The sequence below is a fragment of the Ursus arctos genome, unplaced genomic scaffold (assembly GCF_023065955.2).
Source record: "Ursus arctos isolate Adak ecotype North America unplaced genomic scaffold, UrsArc2.0 scaffold_31, whole genome shotgun sequence".
Lineage (NCBI taxonomy): Eukaryota > Metazoa > Chordata > Mammalia > Carnivora > Ursidae > Ursus > Ursus arctos.
Genome location: NW_026622997.1, coordinates 20,039,344 through 20,063,129, shown reverse-complemented (window position 1 = coordinate 20,063,129; position 23,786 = coordinate 20,039,344). Strand labels below are relative to the sequence as shown.

Here is a 23,786-nt window from a genome sequence, read left to right as displayed (position 1 = left end):
TGGGGAGGAAAGTCAAAAGTGTTGACGGCAATATTGGCCAAAAGCTACGTTTCACACACCTCGGTTCGTGTAAGTTATGGAAGGTAGACTAGTTCCTCTAGTGATTCACATCGCTGTCTGCTGTGGAGTTGTGCTGCCCCTTGTTGCGGTTCCAGCAATAAACGGTTCTGTTCATTGTCTTCTTTGCTTCTCCTCACGCCCTTTATTTGCTAACCCTCCACTGAGACCCAGCCAGGTCTGTTGCTACTGGATGGGGGAAGATACAGAACTGACTGGTGTGGCATTCACACTCTGAGCCGCGACCAAAGGTCAGTAGCCTCCAGCTCTGATCGTCTTTTGGAGAGGGAAGAAACTTCTCCCTCTATGCCTACAAAACTGAATTACAAAGGTTTTAAAAATTCTGCTCTTCTAAAATAAAAACTAATAAAGCTTTTCTTCGTCTCTTTGGGTTATCTGTTCTGTTTCTCTCTAACATTGAAGGAAAGAAAGAATTCTCCCAATTTGCCGTAGTGTTGTGTATTTTAGGTTCCTACATGACTTCCTGTCCCAAGTGGGCAGTTTTGGTCCCTGGAACCTAATGTATTCTACACATTCTTTGATACCTTTGGTAGCCACCTTGCTTAAGAATTAAACGATTGGGGGGAGCCTGGGTGGCTCAGTCATTAAGCGTCTGCCTTCAGCTCAGGGCATGATCCCGGGGTCCTGGGATCGAGCCCCGCATCGGGCTCCCTGCTCCGCTGGGAGCCTGCTTCTTCCTCTCCCACTCCCCGCTGCTTGTGTTCCCTCTCTTGCTGGCTGTCTTTCTCTCTCTGTCAAATAAATACATAAAACCTTAAAAAAAAAAAAAAAGAATTAAACGATTGGGAAACAAAGCCATGAGGAAACTTCAGATTATTTAGCCTCGCCCAATCTAAGTTACCAGTTAATGCCACATTTAAAGGGGGAGAAATAAACCTATCCTAGGAAATAGCTCTCATTTGTTATGGTTAGTGAGGACCAAAGTATAAACTCACCAATGTGACGGAGAGGTGTAGAATGTTTATTTCTTTGTGGATATTCATAACTTGGGCCTATAAAGTAAAAGAAGAAAACAGCATTAGATTAAATAGATCTCCTTCTTGATTTTATTTTATTTTTTATTTTTTATTTTTTTAAAGATTTTATTTATTTATTTGACAGAGATAGAGACAGCCAGCGAGAGAGGGAACACAAGCAGGGGGAGTGGGAGAGGAAGAAGCAGGCTCATGGCGGAGGAGCCTGATGTGGGGCTCGATCCCATAATGCTGGGATCACGCCCTGAGCCGAAGGCAGACGCTTAACCGCTGTGCCACCCAGGCGCCCCTCCTTCTTGATTTTAATATGATGTAAAGAATGACGGTGTGCACGCTGGTAGGAGCGTAGATTGGCATAGCCATTTTGGAAGACCGCTCGGCAGTGTTGTGTAAGATCGCAAGTTCACGTATCTTGTGGCCCAGCCAGTCCATTATTAGGTACCACCCCAGAGAAACTTGGCTTCTGTGTGTTGTTTCTCATAGGGAAAAAATTTTAAAAATAACACTGGAGGGGGCGCCTGGGTGGCACAGCGGTTAAGCATCTGCCTTCGGCTCAGGGCATGATCCCGGCGTTATGGGATTGAGCCCCACATCAGGCTCCTCCGCTATGAGCCTGCTTCTTCCTCTCCCACTCCCCCTGCTTGTGTTCCCTCTCTCGCTGGCTGTCTCTATCTCTGTCTAATAAATAAATAAAATCTTTAAAAAAAACCACACACACTAGAAACTTAAGGTGTCCTAAATCTATCAGAAGTAGAATATTGAAAAATTTGCACGTGGGAATATGATACAGCAGTAAAAATGAATAACGCACAGGTGTTTGGAACAGTATTTAAATATTAGAAATAGCCTTGTATGAAAAAAAAATGAGCCACAGAAGACTCCATGCAATATGATAGAATGGTTTATAAAATGCAAAATTAAATTGTATATTTTAGGGAATGATGCATACAAAATTCAGGGTTGTGGTTACTGCTGGAAAAGGGCTTAGGGAAACAGCGAGTAGGGGTATACAGCAATCCTAGTCATGTCTTGAATAGGATGGTAGATTTACGAGCGTCGTGTTGTTACACTTCGTAGATTATGTACACGTTACATGCATTCTTGTGCAGGTTTCAAACTGTGCATGATACAAATATATGATTTTGGATTGAAATTTTTTCCCACTAGTCTAAATTTAGGGTGTGCTGCATAACGGTTTGACTTACATATGTCATGACATGATCTCCGTGATAAGTTTAGTTAACATCCATCATCTCATGGAGATACAAAAAAGAAAAAGAAAAAAAAAATATTTTTTTACCTGTGAAGAGACATCAGATCAGGGTTTACTCTCTTAGCCACTTCCGCATATATTACAGAGCAGTATCAACTGTAATTACCATGTGGGCAATTACATGTTAAAAATACAAATATTTTTGGGGCGCCTGGGTGGCACAGTGGTTAAGCGTCTGCCTTCAGCTCAGGGCGTGATCCTGGCGTTGTGGGATCGAGCCCCACATCAGGCTCTTCCGCTATGAGCCTGCTTCTTCCTCTCCCACTCCCCCTGCTTGTGTTCCCTCTCTCACTGGCTGTTTCTATCTCTGTCGAATAAATAAATAAAATCTTAAAAAAAAAATTTAAAAAAATAAAAATACAAATATTTTTAAGGTGATAACGTATAACATAAGCCAGAATTTTCTCTTGTTCCTTCCATATTCTACCCATTTCATAGTAGAGTCCCTAGGGTCTTGACATCACACAGGAGTGGTTGGAAGGTGTGGTCTGATAATGAAATCCCTGGGGTCCTTGGGGAGGCTGGGGGTATAGGGCGAGGCTGACAGTAACCACTAAGTGGAATGAGCTAGAAGACACAGAAACCCCCAGTCAACCCCCCTTCCTATAAACACCCAGAAAATCTTGGGGAATGGAGGAAAGAGGACCCAGCAGGTGAGTGTTGGTGACCTCTTGGAAAATCTGTATTTATTGCCCCAACAGTGACGAATGGTTCCAAATGTGGACCGTCAGCGTGGATAGGTTATTACGAGAAACTTGCTCTTTTGCTGCCCACTGTTCTTTCCCGAGCAAAATATGGCCTTTCGAGTGAGGTAGGATTTGGCGTGTGTGCGATGATGTAATCTGTTACGCAGCCAGGCAAAGTGTCACCGGCTCAAAGGTTCAGTCTTGCAGAATTAACAGCCGATCTGTGAGAAATTGGTCCATGTGGGAGTAAGAATTACAATCAAAGTGGAAAATGCACGCCAGGGCTGGTGTTGAGTCCCGAAGTTCTCCTCCGCTGAGATACATCATCGCTGAAGGGCCAGCGGGTCCTGGAGGGGAGGGCAGCCGTCTCCAGGGACTCATCAGCTTCCTCTTAAGCAGTTGAACAGGAGAAGGTGTGATGAGCTGGTTTGCGGGGGTGGAGCCTGACTCTCGATTTCCATTAAATGAATGTGTGGAATCAATACCCAACTGAACGCTGGTCATGAGAACACCCAGAGGCCCCCTGTGTAGCGTGGTAAATTTCAGACTAATTCTCAGACAGGAAAATGTGCAGCATGGCTGTTTTCTAAAATAGTTTCGACATCATTTATGTAATGCCAATGCATCTGGAAGTGAAAATGCTAAGAGTTTCATTTCACTAAAAGTGGAAAAAAAAATTTTTTTTTTTTTACTTTAACCTTTAACTTTAGATCACAATTAGTGGCATTTTCACCACCGTGTTCAGAGTATCAAAATGTGTGTATTCAGGGAGACATCAAGCCAGGAGCTACCGAGAGAATATTTTATGTGCCAGGAACTGTGTAGGTTGTTAGGGAAAATGCGGAGAGATGGTCAGTGACTCTCAGGGGCTCACAGTTGAGAGAAAGGGAAACATTACATAGCAGGACAAATAGGGTCTGTGTCGGGGCATGTCGCAGGGGAAGTGATATCTCAGCTAGATCTTAAAGCAGGAGTAACATTTGAATGAGTGAGAAGGGCATCCCCAACCCATGCTTCACCAGCAGAAAGAGGAATTTTGCCTTATAAATCCCTACGATTTCACTGGATTTTATGCCATGAACACAAGCATCATGATAATGAAACTAATAGTAAATTCAGATAAAAATTATCTAAGGAAATTGAGACTTGTTTTTGTTATTCAGTTTCTTCTACTTTTCCATCTTAATTATGTTGTGAAGAACAAGATGTGTGCATTATGTTAAAGTGCCCAGTGGTTGCGGCCAATGAATAGAATTATAACTCCGTTTAAAAGTAGTTTAATATTTTAGTGGTAAAACAATTAGAAGTTAAGAATTTAGCATTTTTATAATATTTTCCCTGTGCAACTCTAGTATGTTTCAAAAAAAAAATGGGTGAGCCCCAATTAGAATTTTGACTTGCTTTCCTGTGTTACAGAGCTGAAGATGAACTGAGAACAGAAATCTCAAAATGCAGTGATGCTAGGACGTTATATTTCAGCACCGTATAATATATGAAATACTTTAGTATTCATTATGTACATTTGGCCAGTATGCCAGAGAAAGAGCAGTAAAGGGCCAAATTAAAAGTTTGCTTTGTAGGATAAATTATTACCAGTTCGTTCTGTTCAAGTGTGTACTGGTAACACTTGTAAACAGTTCGTTCTCACATTATTTTTTTTTCCAAAACACTGTTGCAAAATTGTCTTGCCTGTCTTTCCCTCCTTTGCATAGTCTATGTCCTTAAATTTCAGCAATTCTAAATCAGAATGGCATGTAACAGATGACACATGAAATGTATTTGCTATTAACTCAAACATTAACGGCATATTCATTAGGCAAATATGTAATATGTATTTATCAAGTCACTTTACTCTGTCCAGTAACTAAAAGAAAGGGACGAATATATATATCTCTATCTTGGTTTTTTTTTTTTTTTAGCAAAAGAAGTAATTTATAGTAAGCACTTCTAATGATCTCAGCCAAATGTTTATAGCGTTGGAAACATAAGATTCGTTGTTTCATTCATTTAGATTTTATAGATAATTTTCATATAGAAATATTTCTCTTCTGTTGAGGCTTTTGTACCTCTGCAGTTATGGCAGATCACTGAAATAGTAATTTGTCCTGCAGCTATAGTAAGGCTCTTCTGTATCCCTAGCTCGTTAGATGCAAACTTTAGCCATTTTTATGGCCTTACAGAGACAGTAATTCTAATTAATGTTTTAACGGCAAAAAGTGTTGGCCAATAAAACTGTTAAATTTGAAACATGGATTATAAATTCAACTTAGTTGCCCTAATGACAATGTTGATAGTGGTAATGATTATGCAATTAATATTTATAGAGTGCTTCTAGAATGCTGAGCTCTCTGCTAAACATTTTATTTATATTATTAAATTTCCCCAACTTCTTAGTTAAAGGAGATGTTCTTATGCCCACTTTACAGATGAATTTATAACCATTATATCTCACGTTTAATAATGATTAAAATATGCTATGTTAATAACATTTTAAATATTCAACTCTGAAGCTTTGCACATATGAAATTTATATGTATATATAATAGATATGTGTGTATATGTGTATGTGTATATATATGCATATATATGTTTGTGTGTATATATATGTTTGTACATGTGTACATATATGTATATGTATGTTCTTTTGTTCATTTGACAAGTATTGATTTGTAGACTGTGTGTTATAGGCTGCTGTGCTAAACTCTGGAGATAGGACAGTCCCTTGCCTTTCAGGGACTTCCAGTGTATTGGGAGAAGTGGACTCATTAAAGATAAAAAAGTACAAGAAAATACGATAATTGCTTCATTTTTTAAAAAGATTTTATTTATTTATTTGACTGAGGGAGAGAGCACAAGCAGGGGGAACGGCAGGCAGAGGGAAAGGAAAAAGCACACTCCCCACTGAGCAAGGAGCTTGATGCAGGGGCTCAATCCCAGGACCTGGGCCGTAGGCAGATGCCTAACTGACTGAGCCACCCGGATGCCCCTGATAATTGCTTTAGTAGGGAAAGTACAGGGTGTTGTAGAAAAACGGGGAAAGAGGGCACCAGCTTCTTAGAAAGTATCAGAGAGGGCTTCACAGAAAGGAGTCCTATCTCTGAGACTTGAAGAATAAGTTTGAAACGATGATGTGCAGAGGGGACAGAGAGGACCAGGGTGTGGAGGTGAGCAAGAACAAGGCAGGGCTGGTCAGGTCCGAAGCCACAGGGACAGAAGTGCTAAGCGTCAGGCAGCCGGCCCAGGGACATGACCATCTGGGGTCGGATCTCAAGGAGCCTTGTGTGCTGTCCAAAGGAATGCAGACCTTATATTCTGTGCGTTGAAAAGCCATCAGCAAGTTAATTCAGCAAACACTAATTAAATTATGATAAGGAATGTTCTTCTTCCCTCCTTCTCTCCTTCCTTTTCTCATTTATTCATTCAGCAGATTCCTATTGAGTGTCTATAATGTGCCAAGCATGTGTTGAATACTGAGGATAAAAGGGTAGACAAGAACACACACAGTTTTGCTTTCCTGGAGCTTACTAATTAGTAGGAGAAACAAGCATTTATCGACAAATTTAGGAAAAAAAGGTAAAATTATAAAGGTGATTGGTATAGAAAAGGATAGTGCTTCCATCAAAGCTATGTGGTAGGTGGTAGTGACCTGGCCGTGGAGGTCAGGAAAGTCTCCCCAGAGGGAAGGAGGACTGAGCTGAGATCTGAAGGAGAAGAGAATACAAGGTCATCTGAAGGAGGTGGGTGATTTGGGGAGAAGTCTTAGCAAAGAGGAGATCATGTGCAAAGGCCCTGAGGCCTAGGAGAGCAAAGCTTCTTAGGAATCAAAAGTAAGCTGGAAAAACTGGAGTACAGGCTGGGAAAGGGCACAAAGACTGGACCATACTGGGTCCTGGAGGCCACGTTAAGAATCTAGCTCAATGGAAAGCCATTGCATTACTGTAAGCAGGAGCTGAGGATGGGCAGGAGGAGAATGGGCTGAAGGGTGGCAGGAATGGGAGCAGGGAGACCATTTGAGAGGCCAGTGCAATAGTCCTGGTGAGTCATGCTAGTTGGTGGCCTAGAGCAGGCCTAGGTTTAGGGGACAGGTAGAAAGGCAGTGTGCTGGTGGTAGAATCCATGACTGGTTGGTTGGGTATGGGGCATAGTTAGGGGGAGGAAGATGTCAGGGTAATGTTGGTGCCCACTGCTGAGCTAGGAAAACAGGAGAGGACAGAATCCACTGCTTGGATTTCCAGGAAACATCAGATTGTGGGGAATGGATATCATAAGGAATTGAGGTTTGAGGTTGGCCTTGAAGAATGAATAGGCATTTTCTAGTTGGCAAGTAAGAAAAGACATGCTTGGGGTGCCTGGGTGGCACGGCGGTTGGGCGTCTGCCTTCGGCTCAGGGCGTGATCCCAGCGTTATGGGATCGAGCCCCACATCAGGCTCCTCCGCTGTGAGCCTGCTTCTTCCTCTCCCACTCCCCTGCTGTGTTCCCTCTCTCGCTGGCTGTCTCTATCTGTGTTAAATAAATAAATAAAATCTTTAAAAAAAAAAAAGAAAAGAAAAGACATGCTCCTCAAAGGGAGTGGCATGCATAAAAACACAGAGGTATAACCAGAATAGTGCAAAGAAATACACACACACACACACACACACACACACTTCCAAAAGGGAAATTAATATGTGACCCATAAATAACGTTGCTGGTTTCTTGATATGCTCACATCTATTTTGTGTTGCAGTGATTCTAAAACCTGTAGTATATAGAATTTGTAAATAGGTAAAAATGTTTATTTTTTTTAAACCATAGACCTATTATAATATATAGAAATTCCTTTCTTTACTTCCATATCTTAAATTAGGGATTCACATATGGCTCTTGATTTTGTTAATCTGTCTTCTTTCCAATAAAATGTAACCATTTAGGGAGGACTTGGATTTTAGGTTTTTCCTTTGTGCTTTTTGGCATCTGGATTTGGGATTAGTTGGCATTTTTAATTGACTGAAGTAACTATGAATTTACTCTTGATTGAAATAGGAACATGTTGATTTCAATTTAGCTTGGGAATTAACATCGAAGGGCAGCCACATCCAAAAAGAGTTAGTAAAGCTAAGACCTATGTAACGTTATCAACCCTGGGAAAAATAAGGTGATGTCGATTTGACATTTAATGTTTTTGTAAGAAATACAGGTGCGTTGATAGCAAGATCAATTTTGGAGAGATGGTACACTGCTGGAATTATAAACATGGCCTGTGAACAACATTGGCTTAAATCCTGGCTTTAACATCTGCTAGCTGTCCGAATGCTCAGATTTCTTGTCAATAACAGAGATAATAATGATTGCTAGCTACTTTGCAGGGTGCAATACAGTGTGGTAATGTGCATAAAGCCAAGAACATAGTAAGTGTTCAGTAAATGTTAGTCATGACTTTGAGTTTTATCACCAATACCATGCTGGACCTGAGTCATCAACAGAGAGGGCACATAGAGTTGTGAAAGTGGATGCCAGGCTGTTATGGTAAAACCAGGTACTGACTTTGCTTAACTTTGTGGCTGGAAGGAATCTTAGGAGACCATCAAATTCAGTAATGTTGCTGACATTTTCTGGAGGAGAACTACTTTTTTTTTTTATTATTATTACTCTGAAGTTTTGGAATCATTAGGGAAGGAGGGGAAGGAACGATATCATCTTGATGGTGACACCCCTGAAGTTAGAAGATGGGGTGGGGCGTGACCTCTGGCCAGAACCCCCTCATCTCGGGAGATGAGGTCCTGCTGTGGGTTTGCTTGCTGAGTTTTTGACATTGTGCCATAAGAATTGAGGGTGTGTGTGTGTGTGTGTGTGTGTGTGTGTGTGTGCGGACCCGCACGGGTGCATGCATGAGAGAGAGATTATGCAACTATGTTTCTCTTTCTGTGACTTGAGCTAATGTGAATGAAGGCCACAGAAAGCTGCCTAACTCGTGGGAAATTGTTTTTATAATTACAGGTCTAGGCATTTTACACTGAGTTTCTGAACTGCCACCCCTCGAGCAAAAGCTGTGTGGAAAGATCCACTGGGAAGGAACTGACTGCTTATGTTTCTCCAGTGTGATGAAAGCACGTGGTACAGGTAAATATCTCCAAATTCTTTAACTAAAAATAACCATCATTCAGCGTAAGGTTCTCAAGATAGTGGTGGGGATGTACACATCCCTCTTCTCTCTCTCTGTCTCTCACACACACTATATAAACATCTAGAGATACACATAGTCTCCAGCTACTTATTCTTTCTGTGTCTTATGAAAATGAGACCCTTGCTTTGTTTGTGGGGAAAAAAAATAGCTTCTCATTATTTTGAGATCACTGATTAGGATGGATGATAAGGCATTGATAGAGAATTCTGATAATGGTGTTCGTCAATTCAGCTAGAGAGACCACCGTCAGATGGTAGTAGGGAATAACACGATATATACTATCCCCTCACTGTTCTGTTCCTCTTAAAAATGTAACGATGAACATCTTTTCATACCAATGGATATATATCTATAGCATGATTGTTAATGATTATGTAGAGTAGACCATTGAATGCATATCCTAAAATATATTTAATTGATCCCCTCTATCGGACATTTAAGATTTTTTTTTTTTTGCTTTTATGCTGCCATGAATGTTCTTATACCTTTATTTGTTGCCATTAGTACTGACCTCCTTAGGATACTCCCTTACCAGTAAATTGGAGCATTTAGACGTTTTCAAGTACTAAGACTTTTTGGTACTAGTTGTTGGCAAATTACTTTCCAATAAAATTATACCAGTTTATATTTCCAGAGGCAGTATATGAGAATACCTGTTTCCAGACAGTTTTGCCAGTGCTGAGAATTTTAAAAACAAAGAGTCTTGCCAACTGATTATGAGAAATGGTATCTCCAGGTGTTGTTGTTGTTGTTATTATTATTATTATTATTTGCAGGGAGGCATTTATTTGTAAATTTATAAATCATACTAATTTGAAGAACTTTCTTCTAATAGACAGTAGCATGCTTAAAATTTAACCAGTTTTTGACATTTGAGAAATAACACTTAAATCAAAAAGGCATGGAAGGGTCCTAGAGAATTTCGAGTTTTCCCCCTTTTTTTGGCCAAGTATTTTTAGACAACCACGATTATCACTAGATAGCAATACTTCTTCAATGGAAAACATAGTTTTTCATTTCTTAATAAAAGTATTTAATAAATGGCTCACATTAAACATAAATCTGAAATTATACTGAAGTTAAAGTATATTTATGTGTGTGTGTATCTCTGCATGTCCCCATCCAACACTGGGAGCATGCTTCAATATAATTATGCTATCTAGACTGCTTGGACTCAAATTCCAGCTTTGCTGTTTTCTTGGGGTGTGATGTTGGACAACTTACTTTACATCTCGAGTGGCTACAGTTATAAAATTTAGAGAATAATAGTGCTTATCTCATAGAATGTTGTTGTAACAAAGTAGAGGTGAAATGTTGACAATTATTAAAAATCCTCTTTCAAGACAATATTTAATAATAGCAGAAACCGCTCATGATAAAAGTAAAAAGTAAAATATGATGCTTAAATGTTGTGTAATCCCAGGCTTGTAAAATTATTATTTGTTTCTTCTGCATCTTTCTTATCGTCCTCCTCTGGTATCCTCCCCACCCCCCCCCCAAAAAAAAATTTCAATGTATTTCTGAATGGCTTTAATTTGCATTCATGGAGTCATGGCAGTTCTGGAGAAACTGTCTGACTGAAGTCTGCAAGTCAGAGAGACCCGTTCACCACAGAGCCGTGACATCCGTGGATGTCACCTGGCCCGTGGGACCCTTGGAGCAGCCCTTGTGTGAGAGCAGGCCGCCTTGCTCCTGCGCTCCGGCGAGCACCGCAGGTCAGGCACGCTCCCCGGCCTCCTCGAGCTGCACGTGGAGAGTCTCCGTCTGGCTCCGTGTGTGTGAGCTACCAGCCTCTTCTCTTCCCCCATGATAAACAAGCTTCCTTTCCCTAATTAAATGAACGAGAAGGTAGAGTGAGAGACCCCCCTGCCCCCCCCCTTAGGAGACATATGCTTCATCCCACATAAACACAGAAGGGAAACCTGTGGGGTTGTGAGGCTCCCCAGTCCTTTAGCTACATCAGACAGTTGAAAAATAGAAGGAAAAAGAGGCAAAGGATTATTTGGCATTAAGGAGACAAACACGGGGCCATTTGACAGGCTTTGCTTTTCACTGGCTACTCTGCACCCCTTGTGTGTGAAGCATTTATTTTGGCCCACACTTACAGTCTAACTTGAACAGCTCCGTATTTTTCAATAAGAGGAGGAACATCTGAGTTCCTAATTAAGACAGTGGAGCTTAAGAACTCCTCTTTAATGGCTCATAAATGATTCTCCTCTAAATGATTGTAAGAGCGAATAAGAAAATGGAACTTGTATTTGTACTCATACATGTGTTATTTTGATTAAATGAGTAAGTTCATAAAGGGAGACAGGACAACACATGTGTCGGCAAATATAGGTCAGGGAAAGAGTTCATAGTGTCCTGCCAGACTCCAGTGAGGCCCCTCACGAGTGTAGGTAGGAAGGCTGGACGTCACGGTAGTGAGAATGGTAATAGCACTACCATATGGAACTTTGGTATTTGGAGAGCATTTGGACTCCTCCTAAACTACAGAATCAATAGGAACTCAAACAGAGAGGAAGAAACAGTTCTCTTGCTGCAAATCCCTGGCTGGGGTGCCGAGATGCAGACATGTGGATTATTCAGGGCTTACGAGAATGAATGTTTCTAGGGAGGCAGCGGAGTGGGGGAATATTCCACCATATTTACCTTTAACTGAATATTCCACCATATTTCACTGTCACTTTTTGATTGTCTCCGTAAGCAAACCATGTTTGCAATCATGGAGGAAACCTGTCTGCAAGACCAGGTCAAGACCACAGTTGAAAACACAATTTGTAGAGTCCCACAGGGCCTGTGGGGTGATTAGGACTCTGCCGGTACAGAGTGAGGGCACAGCTTTTGAATTGTAAGAGGCTGAGACCATGTCTTTAAATTCTAACTCCATTCAGTCATGTATTACCCATTTATTCATTCAGCAAATACCTCTTTGGGGAGCTACTACGTACTGGTATGGTTCTAAGCACTAGGGATCTAGAATGGAACAAGACAGACAGGAAGCCTACCCTAATAGAGTTCACATTTTGAAGGGAGGCACAGTCGATAGCATCATAACCTAGTTTGGGTGAACACGGACCTGAATTGGGTTGTTCTAAAAGGAGGCAGAGAATGCATCTGAAATGAGAGAAGTCAACAGAGAAAGACCTGTTGATCTGAAAGGCAGAAAGAACCAGAGAACAGTCGGCCATCGGCAGTGAGGTTGTGGTTATTGACAGGAGGACCGGATTGGGAGTGGAGTAGGAAGTGAAGAGAGGAGACAGCTGGGGAACTCTGCTTAGAGGCACGTGGTCAGGGCCGGGAACATTCGTTAGCTATTGATCTCAATGTAGGTAATCTAACTAGTGCCCGCGATAGGCAAGCCATACTTTAGGCGATCGTGAGATGAATATGTTGTAGTCTAGGACTCTGTGAACGTGCTAGATAGAAGAGTGGGTGGCCCACGGTATATGGCGGTACTTTCTCTGTTCGGCCACCAGCCGAAGAATGGGGGTGGTTGCTTTACCAGAATCTGTGTACGTTATGCTAATTTTGATTAACCACATCCCTTTTCTTACCTTCTCCACTGTCGTTCATGTTATAGGGGCAAATTAAGTATATAATAAATTCTACCCTCTGTGCACAAGCATAGTCAACTTTACTTGGTTACCGTGAAACGTATAGAAGTTCCAGATCAAGATAGTGTCTTTGGTTGTCACATCTCGGCCTCTCCAGTGTTTGGTGCCCTTCCCCTCTGCTTGTCTGTGGGATTCTGGCTCTTCTTGCCTTCTTCCCTCCATTCCGGGGTGATTTAGTGGTCTCTTAAATAATAAAATCCACTCAGACATTTCTTTTGTCTTCTTTGGCCTTCAGCGTGGGTTTGGTAAAGGCTGCATTTCCAGCTTTGGATTGACTATCATTGGGGGGCCTCTTTTTCTCTATTTTGTCTCTCCCTGGTCAACTGCTTTCTTCTGGGGCTCAAACCTCTACCATATACTTTACCTAAATGCTTTTTCTTTCTTTGACACGCCCAGTTTAGTTGCTTTTCCCACTCCCCAGCCCGACCCACCCCACTATCCAACGCACGCATATACTAAGCATTCTGGGCTTTGCAACGCACATTTCCATGGTTAAGAAAACCCCATTGATATTCATTAAATATTGAAAATAGAGAGCTTCTCCAAACGGATCTTTCAGCATAAATATGTTCTGTCGTTTTCCACTCCAGTTCCTGAAAAAAAAGAAAAGCCTCCATAATTCATAGCCAGTTTGGGAGAAGGTATTTATTTTGAAACACTTAATGATGTGTTTCATGGCAAAATGAAAAACATAGAGACAAAGACTCAAGAGTACATAGTGTTTTAGATGTAGGCATAGCTTTTCCAAACTATTTTGGAGTATATTCGAGTTTCTAAAATAGTTTACCAGACTTCCATGTAATGCACTTTAGTCTTTGAAAGCCTTATAAATCATGTGATTGACTGTGTCAGCGTGCGGACATTCACGTAGTTCTCTTACCTCATGAAAGAAGGTGGATTATGATGTCACCTGTTGGAGGAAAACACATGGAAAAAACGTGGTGGTGGTTGCCACCAACGCCCACCATTTTGTCTTTGGGACCCTAAGGTGGAACGCTGCAGAGGTTCTGTCCTCTCTGCTTCCTTGACGCTGCTCTCGATGTTGGCACATGCGCCTTTCCAGGTGTAAGCGGTGAGTAGAAGGAGGAATAGCAAAGGGTCAGTATTCTGTGGTACCTTTCAAGTGAAAGCTTTTTTTTTTTTTCTCGTAGAGCTTATCAAGCGAGATGAGGCATGTAGATATGTTTTCTAAATTATAGAATGTTAGATAGTCTAGCTTCCGATGTTGTAGTATTTGGACACGGAAGGGAACCTGAAGATCATTTAGTCCCCTTGCCTCCCTAACTCAGGAGCCCCCCCAGTTTAGGTTTTCACTAAAATGTTTTAGTAAAATTTGGGAAGGTAATGTCTAAGACTTGGCAGTTATATTTGGTCCCTCCTGTTTTCTCTTCAAAAAGATTCTGTCTTCTCTATCCTTCATTTTTCTGTTCTTTAAAGTGAGGAGAGCAGGTCGCTGTGAGGATTATATACATATAAACCTTTATACATTTCCTGGCCCAGCACACTTGACTGCTACTGTTTCTACTCTGCTTCTCCCTCTGTTTACACTCTGGTTTCTTGCTCAGAGAGATGGACTTTAGATCCCAAGTATATCTAAAATAACAAATGACCGTTAACCACACAGAACAAGAAATTGAGTGCTGCTGTCACATGCTTTACAAGCTGGGGCTGTCTTTGGTCCCACAGGCAGAGATGTGATCTTCTGCGTGTATCTGTGAATGAACCCGAGTTCCGGTGGAAAAGCCCTTGGCCTGGGGATCAGGAGGGGATCAGGAGGACCACGTACTTTGTGCCTCCAAGTTTTATATCTGGAATGAATGGGTTACTCTCTGAGCTTCTTCCCTTCCAAAAATGATCATCATCTTACATTCTAGATGTTTTAAGGCTTTGAAGTCCCTGTAGAAAAGAACCTGGGAAACATCCTAGTCGGTCTATATAGCCTCTTGGTGCATTTGAGTATTTGCGAGAAGTGTTTTCTGGTAGTTTCTCCCGTTCATGCTCAGGTGGAGCTGATGACCTGCTCCCCCAGTAATGATGATAAGACAGAATAAAGCAAAACACTCCTTTCCTGCATAAAGGCATCCCCCACCCCCCCGCCCAGATGCTTAACCCCTTAAGCTAGTGTTCAGATGGGAATATCACTTCACTTGCCACTGAAATACAGCCGTCTCGGGAGTGAAATTTGGCAGCTGAGTAATAGGCAAGCTGCAGTACTTACATGACAGTTTGGGGAAAGGAGCGAGACAGAAATAGCAGATTCCAAAATAATCCAATTAAAACAGCAGGAAAGCGGAGTTGGGCGGCAAGAAGGGAGGGGTGGTACGCCCGGAGTCTGATCATCCCTGCGGTTGAGAGAGTGTGGACGGCAGCTCGAGAAGCTCTATGCTGACCGAAGTGAAGACGCCTGCACACACCCCAAAGAGGGGTCTCGCCCGATGTCCCATTACGCTGTCATCTGGGGATTCTCTCTCTCTCTCCCAGTGGTCTAATTATCAGGCTGTGTTGGCACATAAATAGATCTGCCTGTGTAGAGCTACTTTTTCCTTTTGCCTCCCGCGTAGGATTATATCATGTTCAGCATTTATGACATCAGAATGTACTATGCTGAGAAATCGTTCTGTTAAGGCACCTTTTGAATGGCTCAGGAAGGATGAGCTGGCAGACAACGCTTCTGTTTAATTCAAGGGTCTTTGTAATAGCAGTGGCCAGAAAGGAAAATTCCAGAAATGTGCATATTAGACAAATGCAGTCGAATAAAAATGTAGCACTCTTTAGGTTTTTCTGGGGTGGAAGTAAGTGCTGTGATAACTGTTAGAATAAGAGCATGGAGGGGCACCCGGGTGGTGCAGTCAGTAAGCATCCGAGTCTTGGTTTCGGCTCAGGTCATGATCTCAGGGTCGTGGGGTCGAGCCCCGCATCAGGCTCCATGCTCAGTGCAGAGTCTGCTTGAGATTCTGTCTCTCTCTGCCCCTCCTGCTCGTGCTCTCTCTTTCTGAGGTAAATAATAAATCTTTGAGAACATGGAAGTAGTGGTGGTTAAAATTGAAAAATACTGAGCAATGTATGCAAGAATAATAATTTTAAAAAAGCAAAAATTTGTCAGCACAGAAGTAATCAGGTCATTCGATAATAGGACATCAGATCTCTCACAAGGGAGGGTCCAGGAGATAAAGGAAGCAAGTGCTAATGGAACATGGGCATTTTTAACCAGAAAAGAGAGAACTTGAAGAAGAAATACAGAGCTTAAAAGGTTAGTTTCATTTAGAGGCACATACAGTCTTGAGGCAATTATAAAAACGGAACCGATGAATTCAAGGAAAATTAAATAAAGTTCATGTCATGGGAAAAAAATGAGATTTGGTATCAGAAATTGTGGTTTTGAATTTCAGTTGTGCAACCTACTGACTCTGAAATCACTTAAAATCTGAAGGTGGTTGGTGTTGTTTTTGTAATCTACAAAATGGAGATGATTGTATCTAACAGGGTGTTGTCGAGATCAAGTGGGGGGACGCCTGGGTGGCTCATTTGGTTAAGCGTCTGCCTTTAGCTCAGGTCATGATCTCAGGGTCCTGGGATCGAGTTCCACATCGGGCTCCCTGCTCAGTGGGGGGAGCTGCTTCTCCCTCTGCCTGCTGCTCCCCCCTCTCACGTGCTCTCTCTCTGTCAAATAAATAAAATCTTAAAAAAAAAAAAAGATCAAGTGAGATAGTGCATAAAAAATGTTTTGTGAGCTCTGATGACGCCCGCTCCGTGCTATTTCTGTCCGTGTGCACTGTGCTCACAGAGTGGGGAAGGCGTCAGGGGCAGTGATCACCTGTGAAAATACCCCTGGATGACCGGTCACGGACAGGAAAAATCTGTTGTGAAACATTGAAAAATATTCATGAATTACTGTTTTTTTTCCCTGCTCCTCATTTTTCTGGCCCAGACATCCTTCTGTGTGTATGGGGTTTTTCCAAAAATTTTCCAGTAAGTTCCATAACAGAGTCGTCCTCTCTCCGTTGGCCTTTACACCACATCACTTTATAGTAATTTTTTTCTCTGCGTCAACGTTGAAAAACAGCCTAAAGAAAAGGAATGCTATCTTGTTTCATTTAATAGTGCTCCTTTCGGGGAGGTCTGGGGAGAGATGGGGCAGGGCGGTCGGTGAGCTAGGAGCAAGAGGCAGGTAAGTAGGCTGCTGAAGGATGCAGGCTTGAAGCAGGAAAGGTGAAACGCGGTCAATCTGCAAGTGCGTGGGCTGGCGTCTTGAACTTGCCTTTGTACAGCAGCCCATGTGTCTCTTTGGCTCCTGTCTCTTAATCCCAGATGCCGTGAAGTGTCTTCTTGGCTTTTTAAATTTTTTTTAAACTCTCTATCTTAATCTCGTACCAAAGGTAGCAAAAGAAAAGCCACTGGATTGCACGCTGCTTGCGTGTGTGTTCACGGGCATGTCAGGCAGCCGAGCAAGCTAGATTTCTAAGTGGATATGAACACAGGGATGGATCCACACACCTGTGAGCCTGTTCGTGTGCGTATCTGTGAATATGCGTGCACACGTGGGGACAGGCACGTAAGTGCATCCGTGTACACGCTCCCGTGGAAAACACACGCTGACACTAACTAGAAAGGGCGATAGCAGCCGGCAGTATTTCCGGTTGCAACCGAAGTGCCTGATGTAACACTGGGCGTGCAGGAGAGAGCCTTTGCTTATTCATCATTTAGAACAATAGTAGGAGTCAAATAGCAACAGGTTTAAGTGTCAAGAAGTGTCTAAAAATACAAATTCTCTATTGTCAGCCGCGCTTGCAATAAGGCAGGGTGTTTCTGTGTTTTAGCTATGTCTCTGTTTGCTGGGAGTTCAACGTGCTTTGGATAAAGCATGTTACAGAGTGTAATTTGTGACAGAAAATGCGCCCTGATTGTTTGTTTATTCTTCCCAAGGACGTTTGCAGGTCTGAACTATCACATGCAGAAAAGAACAGCTCTGTTTGGAAAATACAGCAGGAGCGGTACAAGAAAATCGAATTAAGTAAAGAAACTTAGGGAGTCCGTCTTTGATTGATGATGCTTCTTATTTGCTCTTCATTATTCCCTGTGAAGGCGTAAAAACTATGAAATTGGATTTGGAAACTGGATTAAGACAAATGGCTCCTCAGATTTTTTTTTACCTTCGCTCTTTCCAATTTTCTTAGTACAGCATATAGTCACTGTATAAAGAGTCTGTGTTTACTACATTAAATCTTCCTAAAAAGCATGCCCTTGAGGTTTGATTTTAAGAATTGGTTTAGCGGATGCGGAGGCAGGGTATACCTGCTAACTGTGTTACGGTTTTTGTCTTTAGATATTTTATATGCCCACTTATTTTTATTATTATAGAGCAATGAAGTAAAAAGGGAACAGAATGCTGTTTTTCTTAAGGAAGTTTTTTTTCCGCCTGTCCGTCACCCTGGTCTTTTTTCTCCAGGTAGAGTTTACTATATTCCCATTTGAGCTGTTGTGCTACTCCTCCAAATATTTGTATCAGGGACTTGTAGATAGACACACGAGTCTCTGTTAACTAGACCGCAAACGCCTTGAAAGAAGGAATTGTTTATTGTTAACTTTGGCACCTAAGACAAGGCCATGAACAGTGTTTGTGGAGCGACTGAATCAGTCAGTCAATCCATCAGTCAGTCAATGAATCAGACACCTACTGTGTCCCTATCATCGTCTTAGACAGGAGGGAAAATATTTGAGAAGTATAAGATGTGGTCATATCTTCTCTGATGCTGCATAAAATCTAGCTGGGGGTTAGAACAGCTTGTGTGATGAAATAAGAGGGGACTACAACCCGAAGAATAAAATAAATCTCCACGAGTCCATATTGATAGAAATAAATAATTGAATAAGTAAGTAAGTAGGGCCAAAGAGTTCTCCTATGGAAGAATTCCAGTAAATAAACAAAGAAACGAGAGGCATCCTTAGAACCCATAGCAATAGGTCCACAGCAGAGGTCCACTGATGAATGCTGCGATTGGTGGGCAAAAGATTAAGTGGAAACGGGATATTTGTAGCATTTTAAAGTATCTCCCTCCAAAATACCTAGTAATTACAAAAAGAAATATGTAACTCCACCTGGAAAATCCTGACAGACTCGCCTTAACTAAGTGAGTAAGGTTTATCATCACCAATAGTACATACTGACATTGGGTGCCCCTTCCTAGGAAATGCTGAGAAGGACGCGCCACTGCTGTGTCCTTCCCACTCCTGTGTAATCCCACTCTCATCCAGAGAAAATAGCCAACCCAAGGCGAAGAACATTCTAGAAAACAGCTGACTGACAAGTACTCTTTGAAAGGGTCATGGTCTTAAAGATAAGGAAGGATTGAGGAACTGCACAGATTGGAGGACATGCACATGTCATGTGAAAACCTAGATGGGCTCCTGAAACAGAAAAAGGGTGTGAGTGGAGAAACTGGTGAAATCCTAATAAATTCCATGATTTAGATGGTAGTGTTGACCAAGCTTAATGTTCTAGTTTTGATCGTTGTCCCACGATTATGTAAGACTTGAACATAAAGCCTGGTGCTGGGGACAAGGCAATTCAGTACTATTTTTGCAACTGTCTATAAATCTAAAATTATCTTTATGAAAATCTAGCTGAGGACACAGTACCAATCCCCAAGAGGCAATTACGGAGCAATACATGACAGTATACAACCGAGACTTTGCGGTGGGCGGGAGGCAAGTGTGGGTCAATGGGTATTGAGAGGAAGGGGGCATGGCTGGGGGGCATGGGGTCAGGACGAGTTTCATAGGAGAAGCACCTTGAAAGGAGGTGTAGAGATGTTGGGTGGGACAAACGGGTCGATCTGGGGCCACCTGGGCGGCTTAGTCGGTTGAGCGTCCTACTCTTGATTTCAACTCAGGTCATGATCTCAGGGTTGTGAGATCGAGCCCCATGTCGGGCTCCATGTTCAGTGGGGAGTCTGCTTAAAGTTTCTATCCCTCTCCCTCTGCCTTCCCCCCCTGCATGCTATCTGTGTCTCTCTCTCTCAAATAAATAAATAAATATTTAAAGAAAAGAAAAGCAAAACAGGGATGGGTCTAGGAGTAGGGGTACCAGGGACAAAAGCTCGAGGGAGGGATGCAGACAACCTGTGTGGGATAGGTGGAGAGGCTGGCCGAGGGATGTGTGAATTATTGCTGGAGATCAGTATGAAAAGAAGCTGGGCCCCTGTGGGGAGGATGGAGTAGAGGTCCACAGAATGAGATATCGGAGTACGAAGTTCATGGGACAGGTGACACGGTTACAAATTCTTGCTCAAGGATGTGACCCAGTGAGATGGTACATATTTAATTGGTGAAAGCATATCCAGGTAGCTGGGACTCGGGAAAGATGAGGGCAGGTGAGTTAGGAGTTAGAATAGGTAATGAGGCCTTGTAGACACGCCCAGCAATGGTCCGTCCCACTGTGTTTTTCAACATTGCAGTGGACAGTGAGCCCCTGGGCCAGGTCTCCTTTGAGCTGTTTGCAGACAAAGTTCCAAAGACAGCAGAGAATTTTCCTGCTCTGAGCACCAGGGAGAAAGGATTTGGTTATAAAGCTTCCTGCTTTCACAGGATTATTCCGGGCTCTCTGCGCCAGGGTGGTGACGTCACCCGCCATCATGGCACTGGCGGCCGGTCCATCTGTGGGCAGAAAGCTGATGATGAGAATTTCATCCTGAAGCACACGGGTCCTGGCGTCTTGTCCATGGCAAATGCTGGACCCAACACAAACGGTTCCAGGGTTTTCATCTGCACTGCCAAGACTGAGTGGTTGGATGGCAAGTGTGTGGTCTTTGGCAAGGTGAGTGAGGGCAGGAATATTGTGGACGCCATGGCACGCTTTGGGTCCAGGAATGGCAGGACCGGCAAGAAGATGACCATGGCTGACTGTGGACAAATCTAATGAATTTGACTTGCATGTTATCTTAACCACCCGACCGTTCCTTCTGTAACTTGGGAAAGCATCCCGTCACCCCCCACTGCTTGAAATGTCCTATAAGCTTTGTGCTCTCGCTGCAGTTCTGTGGATCCATATTTTCCTTACTCCCCTCCAAGTCTAGCTGGATCACAGAGTTAGGTTTATGATAATGAAATAAAAAGTAAATAGCAACAGACCTCTTCTCACAAGAGGTTGTGAAACACTATTCATCTGAGGCCTGGGCTGGGGAGTCAGAAAAAAGAAACAGCAACATTATACAAAAGCATTTGAAGAGGTAGACTTGGAGAACATAGTGATGGATGGATGTGGGGCATGAAGAAGGAGGAGTCAAAGATGATTCCCAGGTCAGGCTCACAGGACAGACAGGTGATGCGGGTGTCCGTAACTGAAATAATTCCTTCAGCAGATAGTTGAGGGCCTACACTGAGGAATTAAGTATTCTAGGCAAAGAAGGAGGGTGGAAAAGCTGCCTATGAAACACAAGCAGGAAAGCCCATGGCTTGAGCTGGACTGAATGGCTTCATAGATGACCAGCTCAGACCCACCTACCGGGGACGGAGGGGTGGGTGGGTGGATACAGTGGTCCCTGTCCTCCAAGTGAAAAGAAGGGAGGGGATTGAGGGGATTGCTGTCTTCCTAACAGCAGCCATGAACAGTGTAAGAATATTTTTTTCAAGTTGGAGTTTCTCTGTGCTTAATGAAGATGTCAAGCTTACTGTTCAGAGCCTACTCACCAAAAAACCTATGAAATCACCATTCTGCTTACGAAAAGCCTACTCATACTCTTTTCACTCTGCCAAGATAGAGATCTCTGGGTCTCAACAGTCCCAAACACGAAAGTTAAAACACCATAAAAGCACAAGAAACTTTATAGAAGACATAGAAAATAAGCATGTGGGCCTAAGTTTCAAGCTCCCTATCTTTAGACACTGTGTCTTTTGGACTTGTTTTAGATAATGGTGCCCTTCGAGCAGACCCTTAGTTAATGTTCTTCTGGACAGATTTGGCTATGTACTTCTGTTGGGCTTGTCCCTTCTCTGTGTTACTTAGCAAAGGGTTTCTGTATCCTTTATTCCTTTGTTTTCATCATTTATCTCGCAATTTTCCACTTAGGCCTCAAAGATGACTATATATATGTGTGTGTATATATATACACATACATCCGTAAATGTATGTGTGTGTATATATGTGTGTGTGTGTGTGTGTGTGTGTGTGTGTGTGTGTGTGTATTTTATCTCTGCAACAAGCTGGTAGCCTTCTCTTCAGCAACGATGGGCTGTTAACCCACACGTCAGAATCAGTCTTGGGGCTTGGGGAATGTCAGGATAGGGGCAGAAGAGTGGGTGTATTCACTCTGTGCACCCTTGGACTTGCGCATTTGATTATGGCTGGTAGTAATTGGATTTACGTGTTAAAGGTCTTTGAAGATTTCCATTCCTCTCAGAATCAGCATTTTAAGTTACGTGTCTTCAACATTGAGTTCTTACGCCTTTTTTGATTTCAACCAACGAGTAGACAAAAATAGACAATAAATAGACATTTTATTGAGACTAGGAAACTGAAGAGCCCGTTAACGCCTTTTGCGGTGAACTGTACACGGAAATTGCTCGGTATTCTTACCAGCGCGCAATGGTGATGGTTCTGATTCTAGTGGAGAATGAAGCGTTGTGTATCACTTTTGCAGCATGTAAATTTCAGCTCAGACATCATCTTAAGGATGAGAGCTCTCCATGAACCACGAACTGCCTACAGTGTATTTAAGACATGGTTTAAATGGCAGTGTGTTTCATAATACGAATAGATGTTTTGTGTAGGATTAAAAAGAAACGATGCCTTTCATAGAGGGGACATTGGCAGGGACACTCTGTGAGGTGACCACGAGGTCCCCTGTATGGGCCCGCTGTGGGAGCACATACGTTCAAACTCGGAGGATGAAGAATCTTTTTATGGTCTTTGTATGAGCTTCAGTGTTATTTTCATAGGGAACATAGTTCTAAATTGTAATTATAGTCAGTGGTTCTATGTAAAGGTTTCATATAAGGATACTTACTTTGTGCACTGGGTCTTTCTCCAGTGCCATACATGCCAGTCAGCGCCATATCAGAGTGCCTTTTCGAGTGCCCAATACATCTGAGTAGAGTGCCCTTAGTATGGGGGCTGTCCACTTTTCCTTCGGTGGCAGAAGTCGGAGTCATATGCTGAACTTAGGGAACCATTTTGGACTTACTCAGAAAGTTGCAAGGTGAAGGCAGGCAGCATCCCCGCTCTGTAACCCTCAGTAGAGCCCCATAGGGATTGCGAAACCCATCAGGCTATCCTTTGTCCCAGAATTCATACAAACATATTATACAGGTTAATTTTTTTTTTTTTTTAAGAGAGAGAGCATGAGTGAGGAGGGGAGGGGCAGAGAGAGAGAGCATCTTAAGCAGACTCCATGCCCAGTGTGGAGCCCAAGGCAGAGCTCGATCTCACAATCCTGAGATCATGACCTGAGCTGAAATCAGGAGCTCAAGGCTTAACTGACCGAGTGACCCAGATGCCCCCATACAGGTGAATGCTTTCATCTTTCAGGATGCCACATGGGAAGTGAATAGTCATTTAACCGAGTGGAACTTTCGGAAATTCAACAGAGATGAGGGTGGAGAGTGCCAGAAAATTGCCGTGGAAGAAGCAACGACAGAAAGCCAAGTTTTAGGAATGAACAAAATCGAAGTTCTATCTTAATTTAGAGTTTGTACTGTACCTTGTAACGTTCAATAATGTACTAAGGGGGATGCGTGCAGAGCAAGAGGTGGGCGTGGTTACGGATTCCTTCCCTTCTTCACTGTCGTCTTCTCTTCTCTTGCTGCTCTTCTCCCCTTCCCCATGAAAGGTAAACTGAATGAATAAGAATGAAGTGAGTGAGCTGATTTAACAGCGTTTCACGTGATGTCACTTCTATGAAGTTTGTCATAACGAGAATATGATCCTAAGTTTCTTATCCAGTACACATACTTTTGCGACCCTAACCTATTTATGAAATCTGCAAATAGTCGGAAAAAGA

General features: G+C 42.6%; 2 protein-coding genes across 3 annotated transcripts in view; both read left to right on the top strand.

The window, feature by feature from the left end:
- Positions 1-9,004: 9,004 nt before the first annotated feature.
- The window catches only part of ATXN1 (ataxin 1), a 244,130-nt gene continuing 229,348 nt past the window's right edge, over positions 9,005-23,786 (top strand). Inside the window, exon 1 of one of the 2 annotated variants that reach the window (XM_057304837.1) lies at positions 9,005-9,111. The gene's annotated coding sequence lies outside the window, so the exon portion shown is untranslated. The remainder of the gene's footprint in view (positions 9,112-23,786) is intronic. The other variant, XM_048225705.2, reaches the window with a different exon arrangement.
- LOC113264492 (peptidyl-prolyl cis-trans isomerase A-like) overlaps positions 9,111-23,786 on the top strand; it is a 40,625-nt gene continuing 25,949 nt past the window's right edge. Inside the window, exon 1 of the mRNA XM_057304838.1 lies at positions 9,111-23,786. This exon is cut by the window's right edge and continues 25,949 nt beyond it. Within this exon, the coding sequence (XP_057160821.1) occupies positions 20,213-20,707 (495 nt within the window). The 5' untranslated portion in view covers positions 9,111-20,212 and the 3' untranslated portion in view covers positions 20,708-23,786.